At 37.7% G+C, this 25,859-nt stretch overlaps 1 protein-coding gene and 1 long non-coding RNA gene across 4 annotated transcripts; both read right to left on the bottom strand.

Moving 5' to 3' along the window:
* Nucleotides 1-606: 606 nt before the first annotated feature.
* LOC103488651 (plant UBX domain-containing protein 11) lies at nucleotides 607-23,230 on the bottom strand. 3 transcript variants are annotated; one of them, XM_008447469.3, is made up of 10 exons: nucleotides 22,998-23,230; nucleotides 22,619-22,718; nucleotides 20,430-20,482; nucleotides 20,262-20,343; nucleotides 17,783-17,848; nucleotides 17,614-17,681; nucleotides 16,347-16,544; nucleotides 5,105-5,600; nucleotides 1,941-2,213; nucleotides 607-1,109 (listed from the first exon to the last, which is right to left on the bottom strand). In XM_008447469.3, exons 2-10 carry the CDS (start codon nucleotides 22,716-22,718, stop codon nucleotides 868-870), a joined length of 1,578 nt encoding a protein of 525 aa, XP_008445691.3. In that variant the 5' UTR covers nucleotides 22,998-23,230; the 3' UTR covers nucleotides 607-867. The 3 variants fall into 3 exon arrangements, with proteins under 3 accessions (XP_008445691.3, XP_050938564.1, XP_050938565.1); XM_051082607.1 differs by lacking the exons at nucleotides 20,262-20,343; nucleotides 20,430-20,482; nucleotides 22,619-22,718; nucleotides 22,998-23,230 and adding an exon at nucleotides 19,253-19,602 and having other exon boundaries at nucleotides 17,783-17,882; XM_051082608.1 differs by lacking the exons at nucleotides 20,262-20,343; nucleotides 20,430-20,482; nucleotides 22,619-22,718; nucleotides 22,998-23,230 and adding an exon at nucleotides 19,369-19,601 and having other exon boundaries at nucleotides 17,783-17,882.
* LOC127148542 (uncharacterized) lies at nucleotides 16,988-17,604 on the bottom strand. The gene is made up of 2 exons (XR_007819583.1): nucleotides 17,380-17,604; nucleotides 16,988-17,290 (listed from the first exon to the last, which is right to left on the bottom strand). It is a non-coding gene; the product is annotated as an uncharacterized LOC127148542 (long non-coding RNA).
* Nucleotides 23,231-25,859: the final 2,629 nt, after the last annotated feature.

Here is a 25,859-nt window from a genome sequence, read left to right as displayed (position 1 = left end):
TTAATGATAAAACAACCAAAATAAAATGGATCTAACCAATTCTTTCTAATAAATTGTAATATGAGCGTACCTATTTCTCCTTGTATATCTTTGATAACCATCAACCAACACAAATCTAATACAAGTACAAAGACTTAAAAATGATAAAGAGAAAAAAGTGAAAACAAAGGTGTAATTGGACTTAAAAATGATAAAGAGAAAAAAGTGAAAACAAAGGTGTAATATTAAATAATGTAAAGATCCGTTCGTATATTAGTATATACCCTCGGCCAAGAGGTTAGAAATATCATCTCATATATTGAACTAAAAATAAATAAATAAATAAATACCAGTAGGGAAATGATGCTTCAAAATTTTTCTTAAACTCCAACTTGGAGCAGCAATAAATAATTAAGGCTTCATTTTATTTATAATTTTTGAATTTAAGCTTTCGAGCACTACCTTCTATTTTGCTTTCAACCTTCTACTAATCTTTTAAAATTTAACATGTAAAAAACATGGTAAAATAACTAGAAGGAACCATTAAAAAATTCAAAAACGGAAAACAAAAAACAAAAGTAATTACCAAATAAGAAACACCATCTAATGCAGCAAGAGCAAAAGTGATTTTGACAAAGAGACCATTGAGTGTCATCTTTCAAAGCTTAGATAAAGGTAGTTAGATTTTGAAACTTTAGATCAAATATAATTTTAGTCCAAACTTGAGACTATACTTCCCCTCTCTTCCTAAAAGAGTAGAGATGACATCCAAATATAGACTTATTTAATTTAAGATATATACAATGTCATTATAATCAGCTATAAGTTTCAGATCATATTGTATAAAAGTAAAGCAATTAAGTTCTCCTCGGACAATCTGGTCTTTCATCATTGTCGTTTGCTATCATTGTCACCACCATACTCTGTAGAATTACCATTCCAAAAGGAATTCCTACTTCTGAATCGTTCATCATCATCGTCATGTTTTAATGTATGAATGCTATGAATATTTGCTCCAAATCTAGATGAAGAAGATGGTTGCTTGCCTCGAGTATTGTTTTCACCCGCCATTGCAGTTCCTTGGTTTGGTTGGCGGACATAGTAGTTCTCTGCTTCCAAAGCGCTATTACCTGAAACCATCCAAAAATATTAGCCATTCAAAGGATTAAGGAGAAATTCATTTTATCTCAATAGTTCTCATTGAGTCAATTTTAACCAGACTTGCATTTCTTTTTTATATAAGAAACCGGCAATGCATTAGAACCAAAAGAAGAATAGGCAATCTAACAGCCATAAACTTTCAATTTTATCCAACTGAATACTACTTACAAATGAATAGTGAAATTAGCAACTCATTAAATGAATTAAGATCTTTTAAACCAAAAATAAATAAATAAATAAGACTTTGTATCTTGTTGATTGTATGATTATTGATTCATCTCAACAAAAAGACTCAGCAAAATTCTAGTGCTTTTAGTCGGTTTGTTGGAAGCAGTTAGTCTCTTCTTGGACTCTGGAGCTTTGCCATTCATCAATCATTTTTAGTTGGGCCTTCATTGTTTTCAGGCTCATTCTTTGGGAGTTGTTGCGGTGGAGGCTTCTTCCTATCTGTTTTTGGGTTTTCTTGGTTTGACAGATATGAATCATCTCGTTTAAAGTATTCTTGGAAGAAGTGTTTTGCTGGATGTCCTTCACAGGATGTATATCTTAAATAGCCTGCTTTTAATTCTCCTGTTAACTTATCATCTTTGTATCATTCGTACTTTTCATTGCTTTCTTATTCACTCCCAAATAGAGTTGTATCTCTGAGCATTAATCTATTAATGAAAATATTAGTAAAAGAATAGAACTTTTGAAAGTTAATGAGAAAGAGACTGAAATGAAGTAATCTTGAAACCTCAGACAAACCAAGATTTTAACCTTAAAAAAAACAATTGATATCTTCAAGATAAGAAACTCACTATATTGTCGTGCGTCTCCCTGAGTTTCATGTCTGGAACTTGCTGCACTCGCCCCTACCCCAAGATAAGAGAATGGATTCACATAAGATAAAATCCTTTTAACGAATGCAAAATATCCATCACTATTTTCATCTGAAGAAACGCCATCGGCTGAAAATTTTCTTTCATCAGAGGATGATCCTCCTCTTAAATTAGTACTAACTCCTCGATGTCGAACCGTTATCAATGCTTGTCTGTTATGTAGGCCCAGGTCTGATAATGATTTACCCAAATCTGGAGCAATTTAAACAAATAAGACAACAGTCAACACCCAGCTTTCCATTAAGCATCTTCATGCCATTAAGTATATCATGATGGTAAGTTCTAACAAAATTTCAAAATGGAAGTGAGAGTTTATTGAAGTCCAGACCAGAAAGACACCAATTTGAGTTGCACTATTGGCCGTACCCATAGGATGATAGATAAATCTTTAATCAGTTGCTAATCTTTAATCAGTACCAACTGATACCCAGTCCTAAACAATGGATGCCAGTCCAGTTGGTATTTCAAAGGATGGATGTCAGTCCAGTCAATATTTATAAGGCACGTGATGATCTCATGATAGAAACTCATAAATATGATCAATATCTTTTTCCTTTTGAGTCGGTGAAATCATGATCAACATATTAGTATTTCACTCCAAGAAAACAGGACTATTAGCATGTATTCTAAGTTCAAACTGTACCACTCGAAGCACCATCTGATTTACAAGTTCTAATTTCAAGTTGCTCAAACGGGAGCAAAATGAGTACAACCACTGGACTAAATGAAACCTGAAACTTGTGAATACACATGCCAAAATGATAAAAGAAAATATACTCGTGAAAATTTATACGAGAAAGGTTTTCAACAAGATAGCATAAATAAAAGGACATAAGAGTTCACTTTTGCAATTTTTTCTGTTTGTCATTTATCATGCAAATAAATCCTCCTCCAAATTTGACATGTGGAAGAGAGAGAGAGAGGGAGAGAGAGAGAGAAGAGAGAATAAAAAAAGCACCAATCCGAATAATAACAATAATAATAAATGAAAAACAAAAGAGAAAACATAGCTTTCTGAATCCAAGAGTCAATATGATATTAAAAAAAATGTAGGGAGAAGAATGAGAAGAAAAGGCCACAGCCAACACCAAAAATATAACATCGTTAAGACTGGTCACATCATGCCATATTAACCAAATAAACATATTTATCGTATCATTCTCTAATATGGTCTAACAACTTAATATTTAGTATCATTAGTGATTGAACTTTTTTCCAAACCTCGTGGATTAAACACTTGAACTATCAGTTTTTGAGATCTAAGACTTAAAGACTCAAGATCTAAGACTCAACATTTGAAGTTCAGTTTGTAAGCTTTGAAAATCTCTTTATGGTTTGAAACAATTTCCTAGAGCATGGTTTAACAGATTTACGACCTTTGTTAAATCCCAAGGCTTCTCTCAAGGACATTATGATCACACACTGTTTACAAAAAGGTATGAGTTTGAGAAAATTGCTATGTTGATTGTGTATATCAATGATATTGTCTTGTCAGGAGATGATATTGTTGAGAATCTGAGATTACTAGGCTGAAAAAGAAAATAGATGGCGAGTTTGAAATCAAAGATTTATGGAATCTAAAGTACTTCCTTGGGATGGAGGTGGCACGATCGAGGGAAGGAATCTCTGTTTTACAAAGAAAGTATACTCTTGACTTGTTAAAGGAAACATGTATAATTGGATGCAGACCTACTGATACCCCATAGAATTCAATGCAAAACTAAGAAATCCTAGTTACAAAGTTCCTGTTGACAAAGAGTAGTATCAGCGCTTAGTGGGAAAATTGATTTATCTATCTCACACAAGACCAGATATCTTTTATGCAGTTAGCACTGTTAGTGAGTTTAAGCAAGCACCCTACGAAGAACACATGGAAGCCGTGAATCACATTTTGAAATACTTAAAAACTACTCCAAGTAAAGGTTTAATGTGGAAAACTAACCGAAAATGTATTGAGGCTTATACCAACTCTAATTGAGCAGGATCAGTTACTAACAAAAAGTCCACTCAGGATCCTGCACTTTTGTGTGGGGTAATCTTCTTACTTGGAGGAGTAAGAAACAAGGTGTTGTCGCTAGGAGTAGTACTAAAGCCGAATACAGAACTATGAGTTTGGAAATCTGTGAAGAGATCTGGATGCATAAAGTTTTAATCTGGACTGTGAGTTACCTATGAAGCTCTTCTGTGACAATAAAGTTGCTATAAGCATAGCTAATAACCCAATCAACATGACAAAATGAAATACGCGGAGATAGAAGACATTTTACAAAGGAGAAACATGACAATGGTAGTATATGTATCTTGTAGATTCCCTTCTAGTCAACAAATTGTTGATGTCCTCACCAAAGGGTTACTCAGGCAAAACTTTGACTATCGTGTTAGCAAGTGGGGCCTAATTGACACCTATGCTCCAACTTGAGGGGAAGTGTTGGAAATTAGGGGATTGTGGAGTGTTTATAGCCAAAGCGTATTTGTGTAATTTATTGTACCCTAGCTTTATTTTCTTTTTTGTTTTGGCTTATTATAGCCTATATATATTCTTCCCTCTTGTACTCTTTTGATTATTAGAAAATAATAAGAGCGGCTTCTATCGTGGTTTCTCCCTGTACTAGGATTTCCACATATTCCTTTTCTTCTTTTCAATAGTATCCTTTGCGCAAATAATCTCTTTTTTCATCTATTGGTGTATGCCAAATGAGAGAATTTATTAATGAATCAAAATTATTGAATACAATGAAGGAATCCTCTATTTATAGAGATTTAGATGTAAGATGGGATTAAAAAAGGATAACTAAAAGGAAACTAAACACTGATTAGGGACTAAAACGTAATTAATCAAGGATTAACCAAGATTAATTTGAATTTACCAAATTACCCAAAACGTATTACATCATCTTTTCAATTAACAGTTTGGTCTATTGTTAAAAAGTATGGAATTTACCAAATTACCCAAGACGTATTACATCATCTTTTCAATTAACAGTTTGGTCCATTGTTAAAAACTATGGAAACAAAGAATAATCAATAATATACTATATTAGGAGCTATTGACTATAACCAAGAAATAAAAATTCAGATGATACCTTGATCTGTGAAAACCTTGCGAGGATATGGGATGGCTAAATCATAAGATCCAAAGGTACTTGGTTGGCTGTTATCCACGTAGTCCTTGATCATCCTCAAGGTACTTGTCTTGGGAAACTTTTCCTGTAGGTTAATACCATTCAGCAAGCGAATGTTTAAATGAACATCATTTGACGTGTAGTCCTTGTGGGCACTATCATTTTCTATAGCATTGTCATCAACAATTTCCTTATTTTCTCGGACCTCTTCCTTGGCTTCTAAAGACATTGGTTGTGGAGCTCTTGATTGACTGGATTCAATAAGCTTTGGAGTGATATAAGAGTCATTAACAATTTTTGAGGCATTTTTAGGGGAACAGCTTTCCTGGTCTCGAGGATGTGCCAATGAACTTTTGTCTTTCTCAGAGGGCTCAAGGGATAATTCATCATTATTCTGAATCTCAACACTCAGAGAATGATGTACATTTGACTCCTTAATGTCTGCTTTGATGTCTTCCTGCTAACAATATGTTAGACCTCCAGTAATATACCATTACAGCAGGAAAAATAAAAAGAAGTTACACGTGTGAGAGTACATATGTGTGTGTGGGTTATTTTGTAATAAAGAGTATGTGTTAGTTAGTTGTTAGAGTTTGTTAGTGTAAAGGTCAGTGGATGCTTTGTATAAATAGGGAGCTTTTAGGCGGGAAAAGGGATTATGAATGCGGAGAAGAAATTCAGTAGGCTTGTTACTTCTTGAAAGGAGAAAGAACAAGAGTGCCCTAGCCATTAAATTGAGTTCTACTCAATTCAATTACTTGTACTGTTTCTAATTCATCAATAAAGTCAGAAATTCTATTCTATCGTTTCGGGATCTATCATATTGGTTTCAGAGCAAACGTGCTAGGCCCCCAATCCTATTTACGTATAATAGAAGTAAGAAAAAACATGAAACCAATGAGGAAGAAACAAGTGGCATGGGAAAGCATATCCATGAAACCAACCAGGAGAATACACGTGGTGGAAGGGAGGAAAGCAAGAAGATCGGGGACCAGCAGGAGGGGCCCACAGTTAGTTAGTATGGGTATTAAAAGGGGCAGAGAAGAACAAAAGAGGTATGGATATTTTGGGGGAGAAAAAGGAAGAGGCTGCAGGCTCCTTTGCGGAGGAGAGAGCAGAGTCCAGGTTCTTTTGTTCTGGTTTTTATTTTCTTGTGTTTGGCTGTGTTTTGGTGATTTTCGAGTTTGTGTTCGTTAGGCATTCCGGTTATTGTATTTTGTTGTTCTTTTAGTTAACACTTCAACAAGGAAATTGTTTACTGTTTGATTGAAGTGTTCTCTAGTTTTGGGCTATAATCCTTTGTTGAATGTAATAGAACAATCAGATCTTGTGGTATCTTAACATTTTGGTATCAGAGCCAAAAACCTAGGCAAGACTACGACGATGGAAAAGGTGGTCGAAAAACGATTGGAGACGGTGGAGCAGGAAATGAAGAGATTGCCGGTTATTGAAGAGAATATAGCACTGTTGTCCAAAAGCCTTGCTGAGATGAACTCGCAGATTGACAAACAATCCCAGCAACAACAAGTGAGCTTGAAGTACATTGAAGGGATCATTAGAGATGATTCGCCTGAAAGAAAACAGAGGAAGGATCCACTAGCCAAGTCACGATGGCGGGATCGAATCTCCCAGCGACAATGGAAGAACCAAAGGGGGATACGAAAACAGAAGAAGAACGAACGTTAGATCGAAGCAAGTTTAAAAAAGTTGAGATGCCGGTATTTGATGAAACAGACCCCGACTCTTGGCTGTTCAGAGCGGACCGTTACTTCAAGATACATAACCTGTCAGACTCGGAGAAACTTACGGTGGCAGTGATGAGTTTCGACGGCCCAGCACTAGACTGGTACCGGTCACAAGAAGAGCGGGAAGCATTTACCGGATGGGATGATTTGAAACAGAAGATGTTGATGCGGTTCCGGGTGACAAGAGAGGGAACGTTGGTGGGCCGGTTCCTAACCATCAAACAAGAGACAACTGTCGAAGAGTATCGGAATCGTTTCGACAAGCTGTTAGCACCGGTGGCTTTCTTACCCACGGTGGTGTTAGAGGAAACGTTCATGAACGGACTTAACCCGTGGCTGAAATTCGAAGTAGAAACACTGGAGCCCAATGGGCTGGCCCAAATGATGAAATTGGCCTTAAAAATAGAAAATAGAGGTTGGTCCGAAAAGAGTGTGGGTTGGTCAGTGCTTATGATACTAAGACCACCTACAAAAGTCAACAACCCAAGAATGGAAGTTCAGCAGCCGCGAAAGAAGGAACAACTGGGGGAAGCTGGCTAATGAGAACGATCACACTGAGAGAGGTGGCGACGGGAGATAACCGTCGTGAGGGACCCACTAAAAGGCTAACGGAAGCTGAGTTCCAGGCCTGAAGGGAAAAAGGGTTGTGCTTCCACTGTGGAGAAAAATATTTCGCTAGGGATAGATGCAAGTCCAAGGAGAATAAGGAGCTCCGAATGTGCTGGTCAAAGAAGGAGGAGAGGAATTGGAGATTGTAGAGGAAGAGTTTCTCGATGCCGAGATAGAAATTAAACAAGCTGAGGTCCAGAATGTGGAGAACTTGAACATCGAACTGTTTATCAATTCGGTAGTGGGACTATCCAACCCGGGAACCATGAAAGTTAAAGGAAAGATTGGGGAGGAAGAAGTAGTGATATTGATCGATTGTGGGGTAACCCACAACTTCATTGCCGAGAAAATAGTAACCAAACTGGGACTGACACTGCAGGAAACACCTAATTATGGAGTGATCTTAGGATCCGGAAAGGCAGTCAAGGGCAAGAGGGTGTTCCGCGATATGGAGGTTCAGATGGGGGATGGAAGGTGAACGACAGCTTCCTAACATTGCAGTTGGGGGGAGTTGATATAATCCTGGGAATGCAATGGCTCCACTCTCTTGGGGTGACAGAAGTCGATTGGAAGAAGTTACTGCTGACCTTCTACCACCAGGGCAAGAAGATCATGATAAGGGGAGACCCGAGCCTCACCAGAACACGGGTGAGTTTGAAGAATCTGGTGAAGTCATAGGGGGCAGAAGACCAGGGATTCCTTGTGGAATGTCGATCCATAGATTGTGAGCTGATGGAGGAGTCTGCATAGGGAGAAGAATAGGGGGAGGGAGGAAGGAAAGAACCCCATAGCCACCTTGTTCGAAAGATTTGCCAACGTGTTTAAATGGCCAACAACTCTTCCACCCCAGTGCAGCATTGACCATCACATTTATCTAAAAAGTGGGACTGACCTGACAAACGTCAGGCCATACCCGTATGCACATCACCAGAAGGAAAAGATGGAGCGACTGGTAGATGAAATGCTCTCCTCAAGAATTATACGACCAAGCAAAAGTCCGTACTCCAGCTCGTGTTGTTGGTAAGAAAGAAAGATGGGAGTTGGAGGTTCTGTGTGGACTACCGGGCCCTGAATAATGTGACGATTCCTGGCAAGTTTCCGATCTCAGTCATAGAGGAGTTGTTCGATGAGTTAAAGGGAGCTAACATCTTCTCTAAGATAGACCTCAAAGCCGGATACCACCAGATACGGATGTGTCCCGAAGATATTGAAAAGACAGCGTTCAGAACTCATGAAGGGCACTACGAGTTCTTAGTGATGCCGTTCAGACTGACTAACGCACCCTCGACATTCCAGGCTTTGATGAATCAAGTGTTTAAACCATATCTGAGAAGGTTTGTTCTTGTTTTTTCAACGATATCCTAGTCTACAGTCAGGGCATGGAGGAGCATGTGCAACACTTAGAAGTGGTCTTAGGACTACTATAGGAGAAGGAATTGTACGTGAACTTGGAAAAATGTAGCTTTGCTAAACCACGGATTGGATATTTGGGTCATTTCATATCGAAGAAAGGCATTGAGGTGGACCCTGAGAAGATTAAAGCGATCAATGAATGGCCAATTCCGACCAATGTGCGTGAAGTTCGTGGGTTCCTAGGTTTGACCGGCTATTACAGACGCTTTGTAAAGGACTATGGAACACTAGCAGCTCCACTCACGCAGTTATTAAAGACTGGAGCATACCAATGGAATGGGGAGGCCGAAGCTGTGTTTGAAAAATTGAAAAAAGCCATGATGACTCTTCCAGTGCTCGCCATGCCACACTTCAACCTTCCATTTGAAATTGAATCGGATGCTTCAGGGTTTGGAGTCAGGGCTGTGTTGACTCAATGCCGGAGGCCAAGGGTGCGCCCAGTGTATGAAAGGGAGCTGATCGCAGTGGTTTTTGTAGTGCAGAGATGGCGCCCGTATCTGTTGGGAAGGAAGTTTACGGTGAAGACGGATCAACGGTCACTAAAACTTTTGTTGGAACAACGGGTGATACAACCCCAATACCAAAAATGGATAGCGAAACTCCTGGGATATTCTTTTGATGTGGTTTACCAGCCGGGGTTAGAAAATAAGGCCGCAGATGCCTTGTCCAGAATTCCCCCAACCGTGCAATTGAACCAAATCACCGCTCCCGCGTTAATAGATGTGGAAACCATCAAGGAAGAAGTGAGACACCCATATACAGCTAAGGTCGTGGATTTTATCGAAGGGCTACCTAAATCCAAAGGATAGGATGTGATACTAGTGGTGGTTGACAGGCTAAGTAAATATGGCCACTTTCTATTGTTGAAACACCCATATACAGCCAAGGTCGTGGCAGAAACGTTTGTCAAGGAAGTAGTTAAGCTCCACGGATACCCTAGATCAATAGTGTCCGACAGGGACAAGGTCTTCCAAGCCCTTTCTGGAAGGAACTTTTCCGTTTAGCGGGCACCAAGTTGAATCGAAGCTCTTCTTATCATCCTCAATCGGATGGACAGACCGAGGTGGTGAACAAGAGTGTGGAGACCTATTTGAGATGTTTTTGTAGGGAAAAGCTGAACGAGTGGAGCCAATGGATACACTGGGCCGAGTATTGGTACAATACTACCTATCATAGTTCGATAGGAATTACCCCCTTCCAAGCAGAATATGGGAGACTTCCCCCCCCCCCCCCCTTGATATACTACGGAGACATGGAAACATCAAACTCCACACTTGATCAACAACTGAAAGAGAGGGATGTGGTACTGGGGGCGCTGAAGGAACATTTGAAATTGGCCCAAGAAAGAATGAAGAAACAAGCGGATGCCAAGAGAAGGGAGGTAGAATTCCAAGAAGGGGACTTTGGATTCCTCAAAATACGGCCCTACCGACAGGTGTCCCTCAGAAAGAAAAGGAATGAAAAGCTATCCCCAAAATATTTCGGACCTTACCGGATAACAGAGAGAATTGGAGAAGTGGCATACAGATTAGAACTCCCTAGTTCAGCAGCTATTCACCTGGTTTTTCACGTTTCGCAACTAAAGAAGGTCGTGGGAAGGGGAGAATCGGTTCAATCGTTAAACCCATATATGAATGAGAATCACGAGTGGATCACACAACCCGAAGAAGTCTACAGCTATCGCAAGAACCCGATCACTAAAGAGTGGGAAGCCTTGATCAGTTGGAAAGGGCTACCGCCCCACGAAGCAACATGGGAAAACTGCTCCGATATGAAGTACCAGTTTCCGGAATTCCACCTTGAGGACAAGGTGGATTTGGAAGAGGAGAGTGATGCTAGGCCCCCAATTCTATTTACGTATAATAGGAGAAGTAAGAAAAAACATGAAACCAATGAGGAAGAAACAAGTGGCATGGGAAAGCATATCCATGAAACCAACCAGGAGAATACACGTGGTGGAAGGGAGGAAAGCAAGGAGATCGGGGACCAGCAGGAGGGGCCTACAGTTAGTTAGTAGTGGGTAATTAAAAGGGACAGAGAATAACAAAAGAGGAACGGATATTTTGGGGGAGAAAAAGGAAGAGGCTGCAGGCTCCTTTGCGAAGGAGAGAGCAGAGTCCAGGTTCTTTTGTTCTGGTTTTTATTTTCTTGTGTTTGGTTGTGTTTTGGTGATTTTCGAGTTTGTGTTCGTTAGGCATTCCGGTTATTGTATTTTGTTGTTCTTTTGGTTAACACTTCAACGAGTAAATTGTTTATTGTTTGATTGAAGTGTTCTCTAGTTTTGGGCTGTAATCCTTTGTTGAAAGTAATAGAACAATCAGATCTTGTGGTATCTTAACACAACGATCCGAAAAAGAAGAAGTGACGATGGTTCAAACGCGAATTGAAGAGCATATGGAAATGTTTGATCAAGAGATCGTCGGAATGAAGAAAAAAATAAGTAAGTTGCCGGTAATCGAAGCAACGTTGAGCGAAATCACGAAGAATCTGGAGTTGATGCAACTTCAGACTAAAAAACAGCAGCAGGTGATTTATCATACATGGAGACGAATGCGAAAGAGCGATCAATGATGAGTGATCAAATGACCAAATCGACACTGCGCGAGTCTTCGACGATGAAGTCGAAGGAGAACGAAGCAACTTCCAACCGAGAAATCGGTGAAACAAGAACCGAAAAGAAAAAGTTGATACGGACGACATTTCGGGAGATCGAAGCAAATTTAAAAAAGTGGAGATGCCGGTTTTCACCGAAGAAGATCCCGACTCCTAGTTGTTCCGAGCAGAGAGGTATTTTCAAATACATAAACTGACTGAATCTAAAAAAATGTTAGTTTCAACTAATAGTTTTGATGGCCCTGCCCTTAATTGGTATCGTTCGCAAGAGGAAAGAGAGAAATTCCTTAATTGGTCCAATTTAAAGGAGAGACTGTTAGTGCGATTCCGATCAACTAGAGAAGGTACCATTTACGATCGTTTACTTAGAATCCGGCAAGAAACAACAATGGAAGAATATAGAAATTTATTCGATAAGCTAGTAGCTCCACTGTCGGATTTACAAGAAAGAGTTGTAGAAGAAACCTTATGAATGGACTCTTCCCATGGATTAGAGCGGAAGTAGCATTCTATAGACCAAAGAATTTAGTTGAGATGACGCAGCTAGATCGTCAATTGGTTGAGAACAAAAAGATAATTAGAGGAGAGGCGAATTTGAATGGTTTTTCTGGCAGGAAATACCTACCACAACCATCATCGAATGTGAAGCCTGTTATCAATTATGCCACGACTGATGCTAAAGGAAACACAACGTTTCCCACAAGAACTATTACTTTGAGAAGTTCAAATACTGGAGAGGCGCGAAAAGAAGGCTCTTCTAAGCGATTGTCCGATGCCGAATTCCAAACAAGGAAAGGAAAGGGACTTTGTTTTAAATGTAATGAGAAATATTTGACAGATCACAAATGTAAGAGGAAGGAACAACGTGAGCTTAGAATGTTTGTGGTTACTAATAACCATGAAGAGTTTGAAATCATTGAAGAAGCTGAAGTTGAAAGTACAGAGTTACGGACGGTAGAAATCAGAGGAGATACTGCAGCTAGTGTGGAATTATCCATAAACTCTGTAGTTGGACTGAATGATCTTGGTACTATGAAAGTAAGAGGATGGTTGCGGGATAAAGAGGTTGTGATTTTAATAGACTATGGGGCCACGCATAATTTTGTCTCTGAAAAATTGGTGAAGTTGCTACACTTACCAATTAAAGAAACTGCCCATTATCGGGTGATCCTAGGGTCAGGGACAGCCATCCAAGGGAAGGGCATTTGTGAATCCTTGGAAGTACAAATGAAGGAGTGGACTGTCAAAGAAGATTTCCTACCCTAGAGTTGGGAGGAGTATATGCAGTGGCTTTATTCATTAGGAGTTACAGTTGTGGATTGGAAGAACTTAACTCTAACGTTCAGTAATAAGGATAAACAAATTTGTATTGAAGGGGACCCGAGTCTCACCAAATCAAGGGTGAGTTTGAGGAATCTATTGAAGATGTGGGAAGAACATGACCACGGTTATCTGATTGAATGTAGATCCATAGCAGTAGCATCGATAAATGAAACAGTTCATGAAGAAAGAGGTACAAGCTGTGAGACAAAAGGGCTAATAACCACCATATTAGACTAGTATGCTGATGTGTTTGACAGGCCAAAGAAATTACCACCTAGACGAAGCATTGAGCATCACATACATTTAAAAAGGGATACTAACCCTATAAATGTGAGGCCATACCCTTATGCATACCACCAAAAAGAAGAAATGGAGAAGCTGGTGGGAGAAATGCTAACCTCAAGAGTTATTAGACCGAGTGTCAACCCGTATTCAAGTCCAGTACTTTTAGTTAAGAAGAAAGATGGTAGTTAGCGGTTTTGCGTGGACTACAGGGCGCTGAATAATGTTACTGTTCCTGATAAATTTCCAATTCCGGTCGTTGAAGAATTATTTGATGAATTAAGCGGGGCTCCACTATTCACTAAAATTGATCTGAAATCTGATTACCACCAGATCAGAATGGCTGAGGAAGATGTGAAGAAGACTGCTTTTAGAACGCACAAAGGCCATTATGAATTCTCAGTGATGCCCTTTGGGCTAACTAATGCGCCGGCTACATTTCAGTCATTAATGAATGCGATATTTAAACCTTACTTGAGGAGGTTTGTGTTGGTTTTTTTTATGATATATTGATCTACAGTAAAGACATGGAGAAGCATTTGGAGCATTTAGAGGCAATCTTGGCAGTACTACGAAAGCATGAACTGTATGCTAACAAAAAAAATGCAGCTTTGGCAAGACAAGAGTGGATTATTTAGGGCATGTCATAACTGGAAATGGGGCGGAAGTGGATCCCGAAAAAATTCGTTTGATTGCTGAATGGCCTAAACCAACAAATGTGTGGGAAACGCGTGGATTCCTTGGAGTAACAGGGTATTATCATAAATTTGTGCATCAGTATGGAGCTATTGTTGCTCTTCTCACTCAACTTCTTAAAAAAGGAAGTTTTAAATGGAGTGAAGAAGCTAATGAGGCTTTTGAAAAATTGAAGAAAGCAATGATGTCTTTACCGGTTCTAGCGTTGCCTAACTTTGATCAACCCTTTGAAATCGAAACAAATGCATCTGGATTTGGAATAGGAGCTGTGTTAATTCAAGCCAAACGCCCAATAGCCTTTTACAGCCATACATTAGCCGTGAGGGACAAAGGAAGACCAGTGTATGAGAGGGAGCTCATGGCAGTTGTCCTTGCTGTCCAAAGGAGGAGACCTTACTTATTGGGGCAAAATTCATTGTAAGGACTGATCAGAAATCTCTGAAATTCCTGCTGGAGCAAAGGGTAATACAACCACAGTACTAACCAAAGGTGGATTGCTAAACTTTTGGGCTACTCTTTTAAAGTCGTTTATAAACCAGGGGTAGAGAATACAGCAGCTGATGCTCTCTCGAGGATACCCCCAATGACGCATTTATGCAATCTTTCAGCTCCAATCCTTATTGACTTGAAGATAATTAAAGAAGAAGTGGAAAAAGATGAAAAGCTGCAAAAGATAATAGCTGAACTGAGTGGGGAAAAAGAACAGACTGACAGTAAATTTAGTATTCAGTATGGAATGTTGAGATTTAAGAACTGGTTGGTAATTTCAAAAACATCCATTGATACTATCAATCTTACAGACCTACCATGATTCAGCCTTGGGTGGTCATTCTGGTTTCTTAAGTACATATAAAAGAACTGCGGGAGAGTTGTCTTACGTACATATAAAAGAACTGAGGAGAGTTGTATTGAGAAGGCATGAAGACTTATATTAAAAAATACTGTGAAGAGTGCACGGTATGTCAACGAAATAAAATGTTGGCTCTTTCACCTGCTGGGTTATTGTTACCATCGGAAATTCCTACACATGTCTGGAGCGATATTTCTACGGATTTCATGGATGGACTACCAAAAACAGCAGGATATGAGGTGATTTTTGTAGTTGTGAATCGCTTGAGTAAGTACAGTCATTTCTTACCATTAAAGCATCCATATTCAGCAAAAACAGCAGCGGAGTTGTTTGTGAAAGAAGTAGTAAGACTTCATGGCTTCCCTACATCCATTGTGTCGGATAGAGATAAGGTTTTTCTTAGCTGTTTTTGGAAGGAGATTTCGGTTAGCAGGCACGAAGTTGAACCGCAGTTCTACATACCATCCACAGTCAGATGGTCAGACAGAAGTGGTGAACAGGAGTGTGGAAATTTATTTGAGATGTTTCTACAGTGAGAAGCCTAAAGAATGGTAAAGTAGTTACTGTGGGCAGAGTACTGGTATAATACCACTTTTCAGAAGGCTTTAGGCATGACTCCTTTTCAAGTGGTATATGGCCAACAACCACCCCCTTTGATTTACTACGGTGATGTTGTAACAACAAATGCCACTTTGGATGAACAGTTGAAAGAAAGGGATCTGGTACCTAGCAGCTCTGAAGGATCACTTACGATTGGCACAAGATCAAATGAAAAAGTATGCTGATCAAAAGAGAAGGAATGTGGAATATGAGATTGAGGATTGGGTTTTCCTGAAAATCAGACCTTATCGCCAGCTTTCCTTGAGAAGAAAAAGGAATGAGAAGCTTTCTTCTAAATATTTGGGGCCTTATAAGATTCTTGAAAGGATCGGTCCAATTGCTTATAAGCTGGAGTTACCTGACAGCTCATCAATCCATCCTGTTTTCCATGTTTGTTTCTCAACTGAAGAAACTGATAGGAGAGCACATTAATGTACAGCCGACAATCCAACAGTTAAATGAGAATTTTGAATGGGAGACTATGCCTGTTGAAGCTACTGATTACCGTAAGACTAAAACAGGAAGCTGGGAGGTTATAGTAAGCTGGGAGGGGTTGCTAAGTCATGAGGCAACTCGGGAAGAATATGAAGAAATGCAGTGCCGATATCCTAACTTTCACCTTGAGGACAAGGTGGATTTGGAAGGGAGGAGTAATGTTAGACCTCAGTAATATACCATTACAGCAGGAAAAATAAAAAGAAGTTACACGTGTGAGAGTACATATGTGTGTGTGGGTTATTTTGTAATAAAGAGTATGTGTTAGTTAGTTGATAGAGTTTGTTAGTGTAAAGGTCGGTGGATGCTTTGTATAAATAGGGAGCTTTTAGGCGAGAAAGGGGATTATGAATTTGGAGAAGAAATTCAGTAGGCTTGTTACTTCTTGAGAGGAAGAAGAACAACAATGCCCTAGCCATTGAATTGAGTTCTACTCAATTCAATTACTTGTACTGTTTCTAATTCATCAATAAAGTCAGAAATTCTATTCTATTGTGGATTTATCACAATACAAAAGAGAAACCAATTATAAAGAATATAACCTTTTAGCTTAAGGTAGACTATGTTGATATAATACCTTGACTAATTTTTCGGGTCCTTTCTCTTCCTCTACTATACCACTATTGACACCCAGATTTGTCTCTGAGGAACCAATATGATGATCCGAAGGAGAAACAGATGCCAAAGAGGAACTACATAAATCAGAGGTTCTCGAAGTAGATGCCTCAGACTTCTTTGAAGCAAGGGCTGCCGTCAAAACAGATGCTGTTGTTTCCTGCAATTCATCTTCGGATATAACTAAAATGGAAAAATGCTTTGATGCAAACAAAAGGAAGTTTTAATGGTGGATCAAAACGAAAAGTATTCGCAAAATATCGAAACAAATTAAGAGGACTAACTTATTTAATTTTCAATCACATCATAGTGTCGCATCTTTGAAAAGCTGTGAGAAAGGAGAAGGGAAAAGAAAAAGAAAAAGAGAGGAAGGGAAGTAGACGGAGAGAAAAAAATGAAAAAGCCATATAATCCGAAAAATTAATGCAAAATTAGTAAACTTGCCACCTCAACATGCAATATCCTTTGTTTGTTAATCAACTAGCTTTCAAATTAACTCAGAAACCGCTTGGAACCATCTCCCAGACCTCAAATACTAAAGTGTTCATTCTTAAATCCAATGATCATATAAACACCAAACTCAAACTTCAGGGACAAGAAATGTATTTGTCAAAAACTTCATTATTTTCTTGATCCAAATAAGCTAGTAAGTAACATTAGTGGCATTCATGTACAAAACCAGCTTTTCCATTCAGTCAACAACCCACACAAATCACTGATAGTAGAGAATCAATATCTTCACAAAAGCACCAGAATTAGGAAAGATTAAACTCAAGGTCATCTTAGACTAGTCCTCCATGATTCTTTCAGCCCATCTTACTTTTAAGCACCAACTGCAAATTTCTGCATGTAAACTAACTCAGATTTTCTCTACAAGACCTCTTTCCCTTTTTCGAATGTCGAATGCTGTTTTCTAAGCAACAATGCCCGCATTAGTAGGGGTGAGGTTAAGCAAGTTGCCATAAAAGAAAGTACGATCTGAAAGCAACACTTACACAGAAGGAATAGAAGATAGGTAGGTACATTAAAATTTCAAGAACCACCTAACACGCATTCCTTTCTATTGCTCTTGCAATTCCAAATCCCTTCATCATTATTAAAAATAAGAATCTAACAATTTTTACAAGGTATATCACACACCAAGAATCTGTGGAGCTCTGCGTTACAATAAGAAATATACAAAAACATATATAAAGAGAAAAAACAATTAATAGAAAATAGTTCAGTACCTGGATATGAAGACCCAGCCATGCCTTCTCTAAATTGGAAGCCAAAACCTCAGCACTAATGAAGCCCTCTATATAAAGATAAAAAAAAAAAAAACAAAGTTCAACAGAAACGTATAATATATCTAGCTTAATCTGTAGCAAATAGGTGCATGTTACCAACAATCCTTACCATTTAGCCAAAGTTGTATACCATTGTATCCAACAGCTGTAATACATGGTACAGATTTCTGTGGGTCTGTAGCACATTGATACAAGGAAAAACCCTCAACCTTGAAAGGTATTAGAGAACAAGTTCACAATGTTAGCTAGAAACAGAGAGAAGATATATAGAATACAAAGCTGAGAAGCTTGCCCAAGAAAACTCAAAAGAACATCCCAGTTTGAAAAAGAACAACTGACAGTAGACTACAAGCTTAGAATCACGAAGGACTTTCATTATCATAGAACTTGGATTTTCTTCTTAAAAGAAATAAGCCCATTTCAGAACCTTGATCATTTCCTTTTCTTTTTTTGAACAAATTCATTGCCAGAGAATCGAACCCTGAATGCCTCATGATCAAAGATATTTTTGAAAAGATCTAGGAGTTTTATACACACATACGTATATATAGATGTAAACAAACTACACAATGGACCGTTGCTCTTACCCAGTTACTGAATTCTTGGGTGGTGAAGGGAAATAGGGACAGTTTACAGTGGAGGATCGACTCCTGGGGCAAGTTCTCTACTAAGCCCACTTTCCTAAACTTGACAAAGGGGTCATGAAAATAAATTACCGATGGTCAATCTTTTATGGAAGCTTAAAGTTTCCAAGAAAGTGAAGATCTTCCTATAGTCCCTTGCTTATAGAAGTCTAAATACTCATGAGAAGCTTTAAAGGAAGTTCCCAAAGTGGGTCCTCTCCCCCTCCATTTGTTGTCTTTTGTCTTAGAGAGATGGAAACTATGAATCACTTGTTTCTGCATTGTGAGTTTGCTCCAAAAGGGTGGCGTTTTCTTTTTGAACTTTCGGGTAGCTAATTGCCTCCTTGACAATGGAGGGTCTTAATGGCAGGAGCTTTTGTGGGAAATTTGTACAGTTTACCCATTTCCAAAGGCCCAAATGAAAAATGACCCATATCAAATTTTCAATGGAGAATGGCCTTTGCTCGCATCAGCTGCCATTGAAATTACCCACTTGCCCACACAGATGCACCCACCAGGCCCCGTTCATCTCAGTCTCTATTCCTGATCTCATTCCACGTTTCACTATCTCAATTCTCGCTTTTAATAGTCACCAAACAATCTGTGGACCGTTTTCATTTACTTGCTCCCGCGCTCCCACTTCTCACAATCGATCCTCAATAGAAAACACTTAACTGTCTAAAATGAATTTGAAAAATGAGACAGTATATATACTTCCATCAGTCATGTCTCTCAAGTTTCTTACTTCTCACTATCGATCTCCTCATGTACATCTATCGGCTACCAAACAACCAACCACCACTCACGCTTCCAACAACTACAAATACTCATATTTCGTTCATCTCTCTTCATTCAGCTCAACAGGTAAAACTTTCATTTATCAATTTCGTTTTTGGTTTTGGTTTAGGGTTTTTGTTTTTGGTGAATGCGCTCGGGTAGAATTTCGAGTTGTTCACCTGCAGTATTCGATGACTAATTTCAAAACTGTCCTTGAAGATCATTTTCCCGGCCGAGCTACGAGCCTATCATCTCATATTGGGGGTGCCAAGAAGATAATCAAAGAGAAGCTTACAATAGACAGTTTCATGCGTTTAGAAGGGCATATTTGGAAGGTCTGCAGAAATGGACATAATCTTCAACAGCCTGTTAGTCCACCATATCCTCCATAGTGAGGTGCATCACGAGCGAGATGCATCTGAGCAAAGGTGTTTTGTCCATGGATATTGGTGTCTCCACAGAAAAAAAAAATATATATATTGGTTTAAGTATTAATTTATGCAATTTATAAAAAAATAATTAAAAACTAATCAATTATTGCTAATGTTAACTATACACTACAAGAAAAAATTAACTTTCCATTATTATATCTTATCAAATATATATATATATATATATATACATATGCTTTCCATTATTGCAGTTAACAAGTATGACAAGACCAATATGAAATTACTTGACCAATATGAGATCTAATTCATACCCGGGGACCACGGGTCAAAAATGAAACTTCTTAAAAGTTACAGACATAAAGTGAAACCCCACTCACACCTTAAAGACCAAATGTGTAATCCTTTTTTTTTTTATTGTGATAAGGTTCACTTTTTCGTTTCTCAATGAAAAAAGAACCTAGTACTTGTAATAAATGGGGAATACAGAATACCTGGTACTTCTTTCCTTTTATCCCCTAAAAAAATTGATGGCAATATTCCAAAACTAATCTCCTGAATACCTAAATGAACAGACAGTTTAGTTCCAAAACCCAAGATTAAAATTCTCGAAGAGCCCAACTTGGAGATCCTAATCTATGGTCCTCAAATAGAAATAGCATTGTAAAGATGTATAGATCCCCCCCCCCCCAAACACAGCCAATGAGACCAAAATTTATTATCCACATTATACCTCATGGCATGGACAGTAGCATGTAATAGAGATAAGAACTGAAAACTACTACTGAATATAGGATACATATTGACGAAAACTGTGCAGCATCCATACTTCCAGCAGGAATATGCAATAAAACACAGTACTTTGACACTGATTCAGCCACCTGGTATAAGTATAAATGAAAGAACAGTAAAAAGTTAGAGATGAAAGAACATTAATTGTTAATCCATGTAGCTGAGAGTAGTTTACCTTTGAACTTGTCCATGTTGAACTTTCCAATCTACTTGATTCAGCATCATCACCTAAACAGAAAGGGAGAAGGAGAAGGAGAAGAATAAATTACATCTGCAAAATTCAATATTCTCATAGGTGCCCATAAGTATCTTTTGGATAAAGAAACATTTCATTGAACAAATGAAACAAGGAAAACCCAAGAAAGCTCTCTAACTGGAAAGAATAAAAGAAAAACTATACAGAGTATAAGGGTGTAAAGCATTAGTAAGAACCAAATCAGATGGGTGAGAGGAGGTCAAGTTGGTTGAAAAGGACAGGAGGAATTAGGGGAGATGATGGCTTTTTGGGTACAAAGGACACACTGGGAGGAGCCATGGTCTAGTTGTTTGCCTATTGTGACGGGGTCGTGTTCTTAAAGGACCTCATATTGCTTCGCCGGTGATCATCGGCGCATGGAGTAATCCAACTTGAAAAAGGGTCATTGGTGGTGACAAAATAAATAAATAAAAACTTCATCATGGAGGAAGAAGGCAAGTGGACAGTTGCCGGCAAGAAATCAAATTGATTCTTTGTCACTCTAGTGCTAACTTCTATCATATCCAAGCGAGACGAGGTTTTGTGAAGTGGTCTACCCTTCAAGCATGGCCAATGGATGTGAAGTGCCGCAGCTCCATGTGTGCAAAGGAAAATTTCTGACTTCTATCATCCTCCATAAGATGGAGCTTTGCGTTCTGAGTAGACTGTTTCATGTCCCCATTTTTCAAATCTCACCTGATATTCCCCCACAGTGTGCCAACCATTAATGGTTTGTTCTAGAGTTTTGGAGATGAAGAGGGCCTTGTTGACTTGAAAAGGGCTAACAGAACAAAAGACGTTATTGTTCTGTTTGAGGGCATCCATAAGCAAAAGACAGTTGTCATGGAAATGTCTATGAAGCATAACAACGGCAGATAGGCCCAGAAAGGCTAGTTAATTCGGGCTTGGTTGATAGGAAAATTAGTGGCGGTGGGTGAAGTTCATCAAGACTTTTCTACCAAAATTTGGTTCATAGCCTTTTCTAATGCTTATAAAAAAAATTATTAGTATGCATGTAGTAGGGGTCATGTTCTGCAAAAATTTGGGTCATTACATGCATACTACACAACATTCTAAAACCTTAGAGAAATTTATACTCTTCTTTCTTCTTTTTTTTTCCCTTATTTCTTATCCCCCTGCAGTGCAGTGCAGTCTCGGAAGAATGCATATTCATGTTATCTATAAGAAAACAGGATAGAAATTAATCGGAATACACTCTATGCAGCAAAACAAGGATGGGAGATACTTTTACCCATGGTTGGCTAAAACTACGAAATGAGAGACTACATCGAACAAAACAAGAGTGGAAGATAGCATAAAACAGACAAGGGATCCTAAGCCTACAAGCAAAATCAAACAAAAGGCCAACCTATACCTTTCTCGGCCTATTAGCTAAGATCAAGCTTAACAAAAGGCCTCTAACCTAGATTAAAGATGGAGTATTACTAAAAGACGTGTATTGCACTCCATGTATCAATATCATTTTATTTTTAACAACAGATAAAAATTTCATTTGTAAAGAGACTAATTCTCAAATTAACAAACTCCTAAAGGAGGGAATCAAAAAGGAAAACTTATTACAAAGCAAAAGAAAAACAGAGATGAAAACTCCATGTATATTATCTTTGGGGGCCTAAACCCAAATTGTAATACGACCAAAAAGTACTTCTAGAAAATGTACAAATTTGTACGCCTACTTGAGTATTAAGCTGGCATTTATTATAAAAAAGAAATTTCTTGCAATGGACAATTGTAATTAAGGAGAGCAGAATCTCCTAAACTTTTTCATACATAGAACTAATCATTTATATGTATATGGATTTGGATAAGATATCAATTTTTATAGGGTCATTATAATTCACCTATCCTGATAACCCAAAAAAACAAAAGAAGAAACAAGCTGATCTTTTATACACTTCTACGAGTAGTATTTCTAGGTTGGCTATTTTTAAGCAGAAAAATACAAGAAAAATGGAATAAACTAGTGATATACATAATACACCATTATTTAGACCAGTAAGTCCCCCATTACAAAAGAGTAACAGAAAATTGTTGTTCAAATTTCCATCTAAAAGATATACAAATCAGCAAAACCATTGAGGAAGAAGGTAGAATGAATAGAAATATACCAGAAATATAAACCAAAAATAGTTTCCTTTGATTTTTGGATTCGACAATTGCTTCAGCTATGGAACCCTTGAATGCCAGCGATGATATAGACTGCTCCATCTGCACAAATAAACAAGAACGATGAGGAAAACTCGCAAACACTAAGAACAAAAAGAAAGTCAAATTGTAAAACTACATAATCGTCAGAAGAACCAAGACATAGACAAAAGTCAATTATCTTCCCCACGATAAAACAAAGCCCTTTATCATTGAGCCCCTTGAATCCCTAACTATCCATCAATCGATTTCCCACAGACCGTGAACTCTAAAAGCAGATTCTGAGCACACCCAAAACACAATTTGAAGACCCAACAACAAGCAAACAGAAAACCCAATCACCTGAACAAAATTCAAGTAATAGTGGACTGAGAAATTTCGAAATGACGGGCTGATTGGCAATTGGCAAACCGATGCACAGTCGCGGGCACAGCGACTGCACGTTGGATGAAGAAAACTCGCGCTGTCTTACGACGCTTAACTTTTTACTCGAATGACGAAGCCATTGCCATAATGTACTCATTCTTTTGGTACGTATTAACACGTGGGACAGTCATATTTCAAACTTTTTCCTATACATGATGTATCACATTTATTTTTTAATGGTAAATTTGCATCAATATAACCATTTAAAAACTCATAAACTCAGTTACTTTTCATAAATTCTATATTTATTTTTATTTTTATTGAATTTGTATTATTGCAAGACGATTTTTTTAGTTTTTTTCTTTTTTATAATTTATTCTTCTCTTCTTCGTATTAATAATTTCTTCGTATTGTTACTTCTCCTTCTTCATATTTCTACTTCTAATTTGCAATTTCATCATTACTTCTTCAAGAATTTCTTCCTTCTTCTTCATTTTTCATCTTCTTTTTTTCTTCTTGGTGCAAGATCTAAATGAAATCAGTACATGATCTAAACGATCGTATACCAATATCTAAACAATCAGTTGTCTATCCCAGATAGACAAGATATACCACTATCACTAATTGATCGTTTATATTTGATACAAAATTGTTTAGATTTGGTATAAGATCGTTTTGGTTGGTTACAAGATCGTTTAGACTTGCTACGACATCGTTTAGATTGGGTACAAAATCGTTTAAACAAGGTACAAGGGTATAAACTCGTTTAGACTTGATACGAGATCGTTTAAACTAGGTACAAAATCATTTTTCACGTGTGAGTTGATAGAAAATATAACATGCACAGCGAAAATTCGGATCAAAATTTACTCTAGATGCATCTAAATATTTTAAAGGTTAACATGCAAAATCTACCATAATTAAATGAAATTTGGGTTAGAAGAAAACTTACCCTCGTAGCTCCTGATTCTTCGAAATCTCCTCACGAACTCGAATCGAGACCACCACTAGTGTTAACCTGCTATTCTTCGAACTTAACCAAGTTGTAGGACCCACTAAGCGAAGGAAAATGAGGAAGAGATGGAAAATGGAATGTGGGATTTTAGGGTTGAGAGATTTTGGAAGAGAAGAAAAATGAAATATTTTTGTAATTCAAAATTATCAAAAAAAAATGACCAAAAGTAATTTCAATTTGAAAATGGCCTATTTATAAGCAAATTACATGCAAAATGCATGTAATTTGTTCATAAAAACTCAACACCTTATATTCAATTAACAATTAGTGAAACTTAGTTTGATAGGTATTTACATCTCATGCAGCCACTTATCCCACAAATCTCACGAAGTGTTAGAGGGATTATCCAACAAAATGTTAGATTTTCTCACTAACTTAGTTCGAGGGCAATATGGCCATTTGACCTTTTAAATCAATGTCAAATTTTGACTTTTTCAAGTCAAAAGTCAACATTTTGACTTTTTCATCATTTTGTCTGTCTTGACTAATTTCGACCTCCCGAACATGAATCTGCATTCATTTCTTTAAAATTCAAAACACATTTGAATATAAAGCCAGTCAAAGTTTGACTTTTCAAAGTAAAAAAGTCAGAGGGGTCCGGAGGACTTATCCACTTAATAGTAAGAATTCCTCAATCTACGAGAGTTATTGCATTCCTCAACCAACGATAACATTTTGACTTTTTAAAACTTTGACCATTTTCATCAATTCCGAGATTTTGAATATGAATCCATATTCATATTTTTAATATTTAAATTACATTTAAATGTAAAACTCTATCTGATCAAACTTATAATCGATGGCCATATCAAATATATTTATCGGTTTCTCTCTCTTTATCTAATTCAAACAATTCGAATTATTCCAACATATTGTTATATTTTATCATATATGAGCTAGTAGAGGAACCTAATGGACATATAGATCATGGGCTCTAACGATCCAAGATTAACTGATTAAACGCTTTTAGATCAAGCTGATCAACATTCGTTAACTAACGGATTATTCCACTAAAGTTCAATAGTTGCATTCCTCTCACTATATATATATTTCTGTCAACCTGATATAATCATGATCAGTAAGTTAGTCCTTCACAGGTTGTTCATAACCTTGGTTGGGTCAAAATACCGTTTTACCCATAACACTGCATTTTGTTCCTTAAGTCCCATGATCCACTGTTGAACAATTGATTTAAAGTCCAACCTACAAACCAACTCCCTATCGAGCGAATGAGAGGGTAGGACCCCTTGTTCAAGACTTGGATTCAATTTTTAAGGGAACAATTTATCTACTAACCATAAAGCGGGTAGGAGCGAACTTCGTCTTACACTCTATGTCTCTAGCCATCCACCTAGTCTTATCCTTGAAATAAGCGGCTTACTGGGTCAGCGTTGTTGAGCTGCCCTCACCTATGAAGATCTAAGGATAATTCCATTTAAATAGAAGTTCATAGTTAGCTCAGGATTAAAATTAAGTTACTTAAGTCATCAATAAATTGAAATAGTCAGTTTTATATAGTCAATAGTGTTATAACTTAAAAGTGACTATTTCATAGTTCCAATCTTATGTAAACTTTTTACGTAATATCTCCACTCCCATGTCTCTACATGCCTCCATTATAGACCGTCTTGGGCTATATACTCGAGCTTGATTCATATTTATGTCTATACATAAAGTTCAGGTCTACACTAGATAGCCTGTAGACCTTAGTTTATTAGATTCAAAGTTATAGTATTCTATTTTCATTATTAAGTCCTCAATAACCATTTTATTGAATAGAATATAATTTTAAACTACAAATAATGTTGAATTGAACCGTGAAA

This window comes from Cucumis melo, chromosome 3 (assembly GCF_025177605.1).
Source record: "Cucumis melo cultivar AY chromosome 3, USDA_Cmelo_AY_1.0, whole genome shotgun sequence".
Lineage (NCBI taxonomy): Eukaryota > Viridiplantae > Streptophyta > Magnoliopsida > Cucurbitales > Cucurbitaceae > Cucumis > Cucumis melo.
The sequence above is the reverse complement of the archived record's forward strand: the minus strand, read 5'-3'. Positions and strand labels throughout refer to the sequence as shown.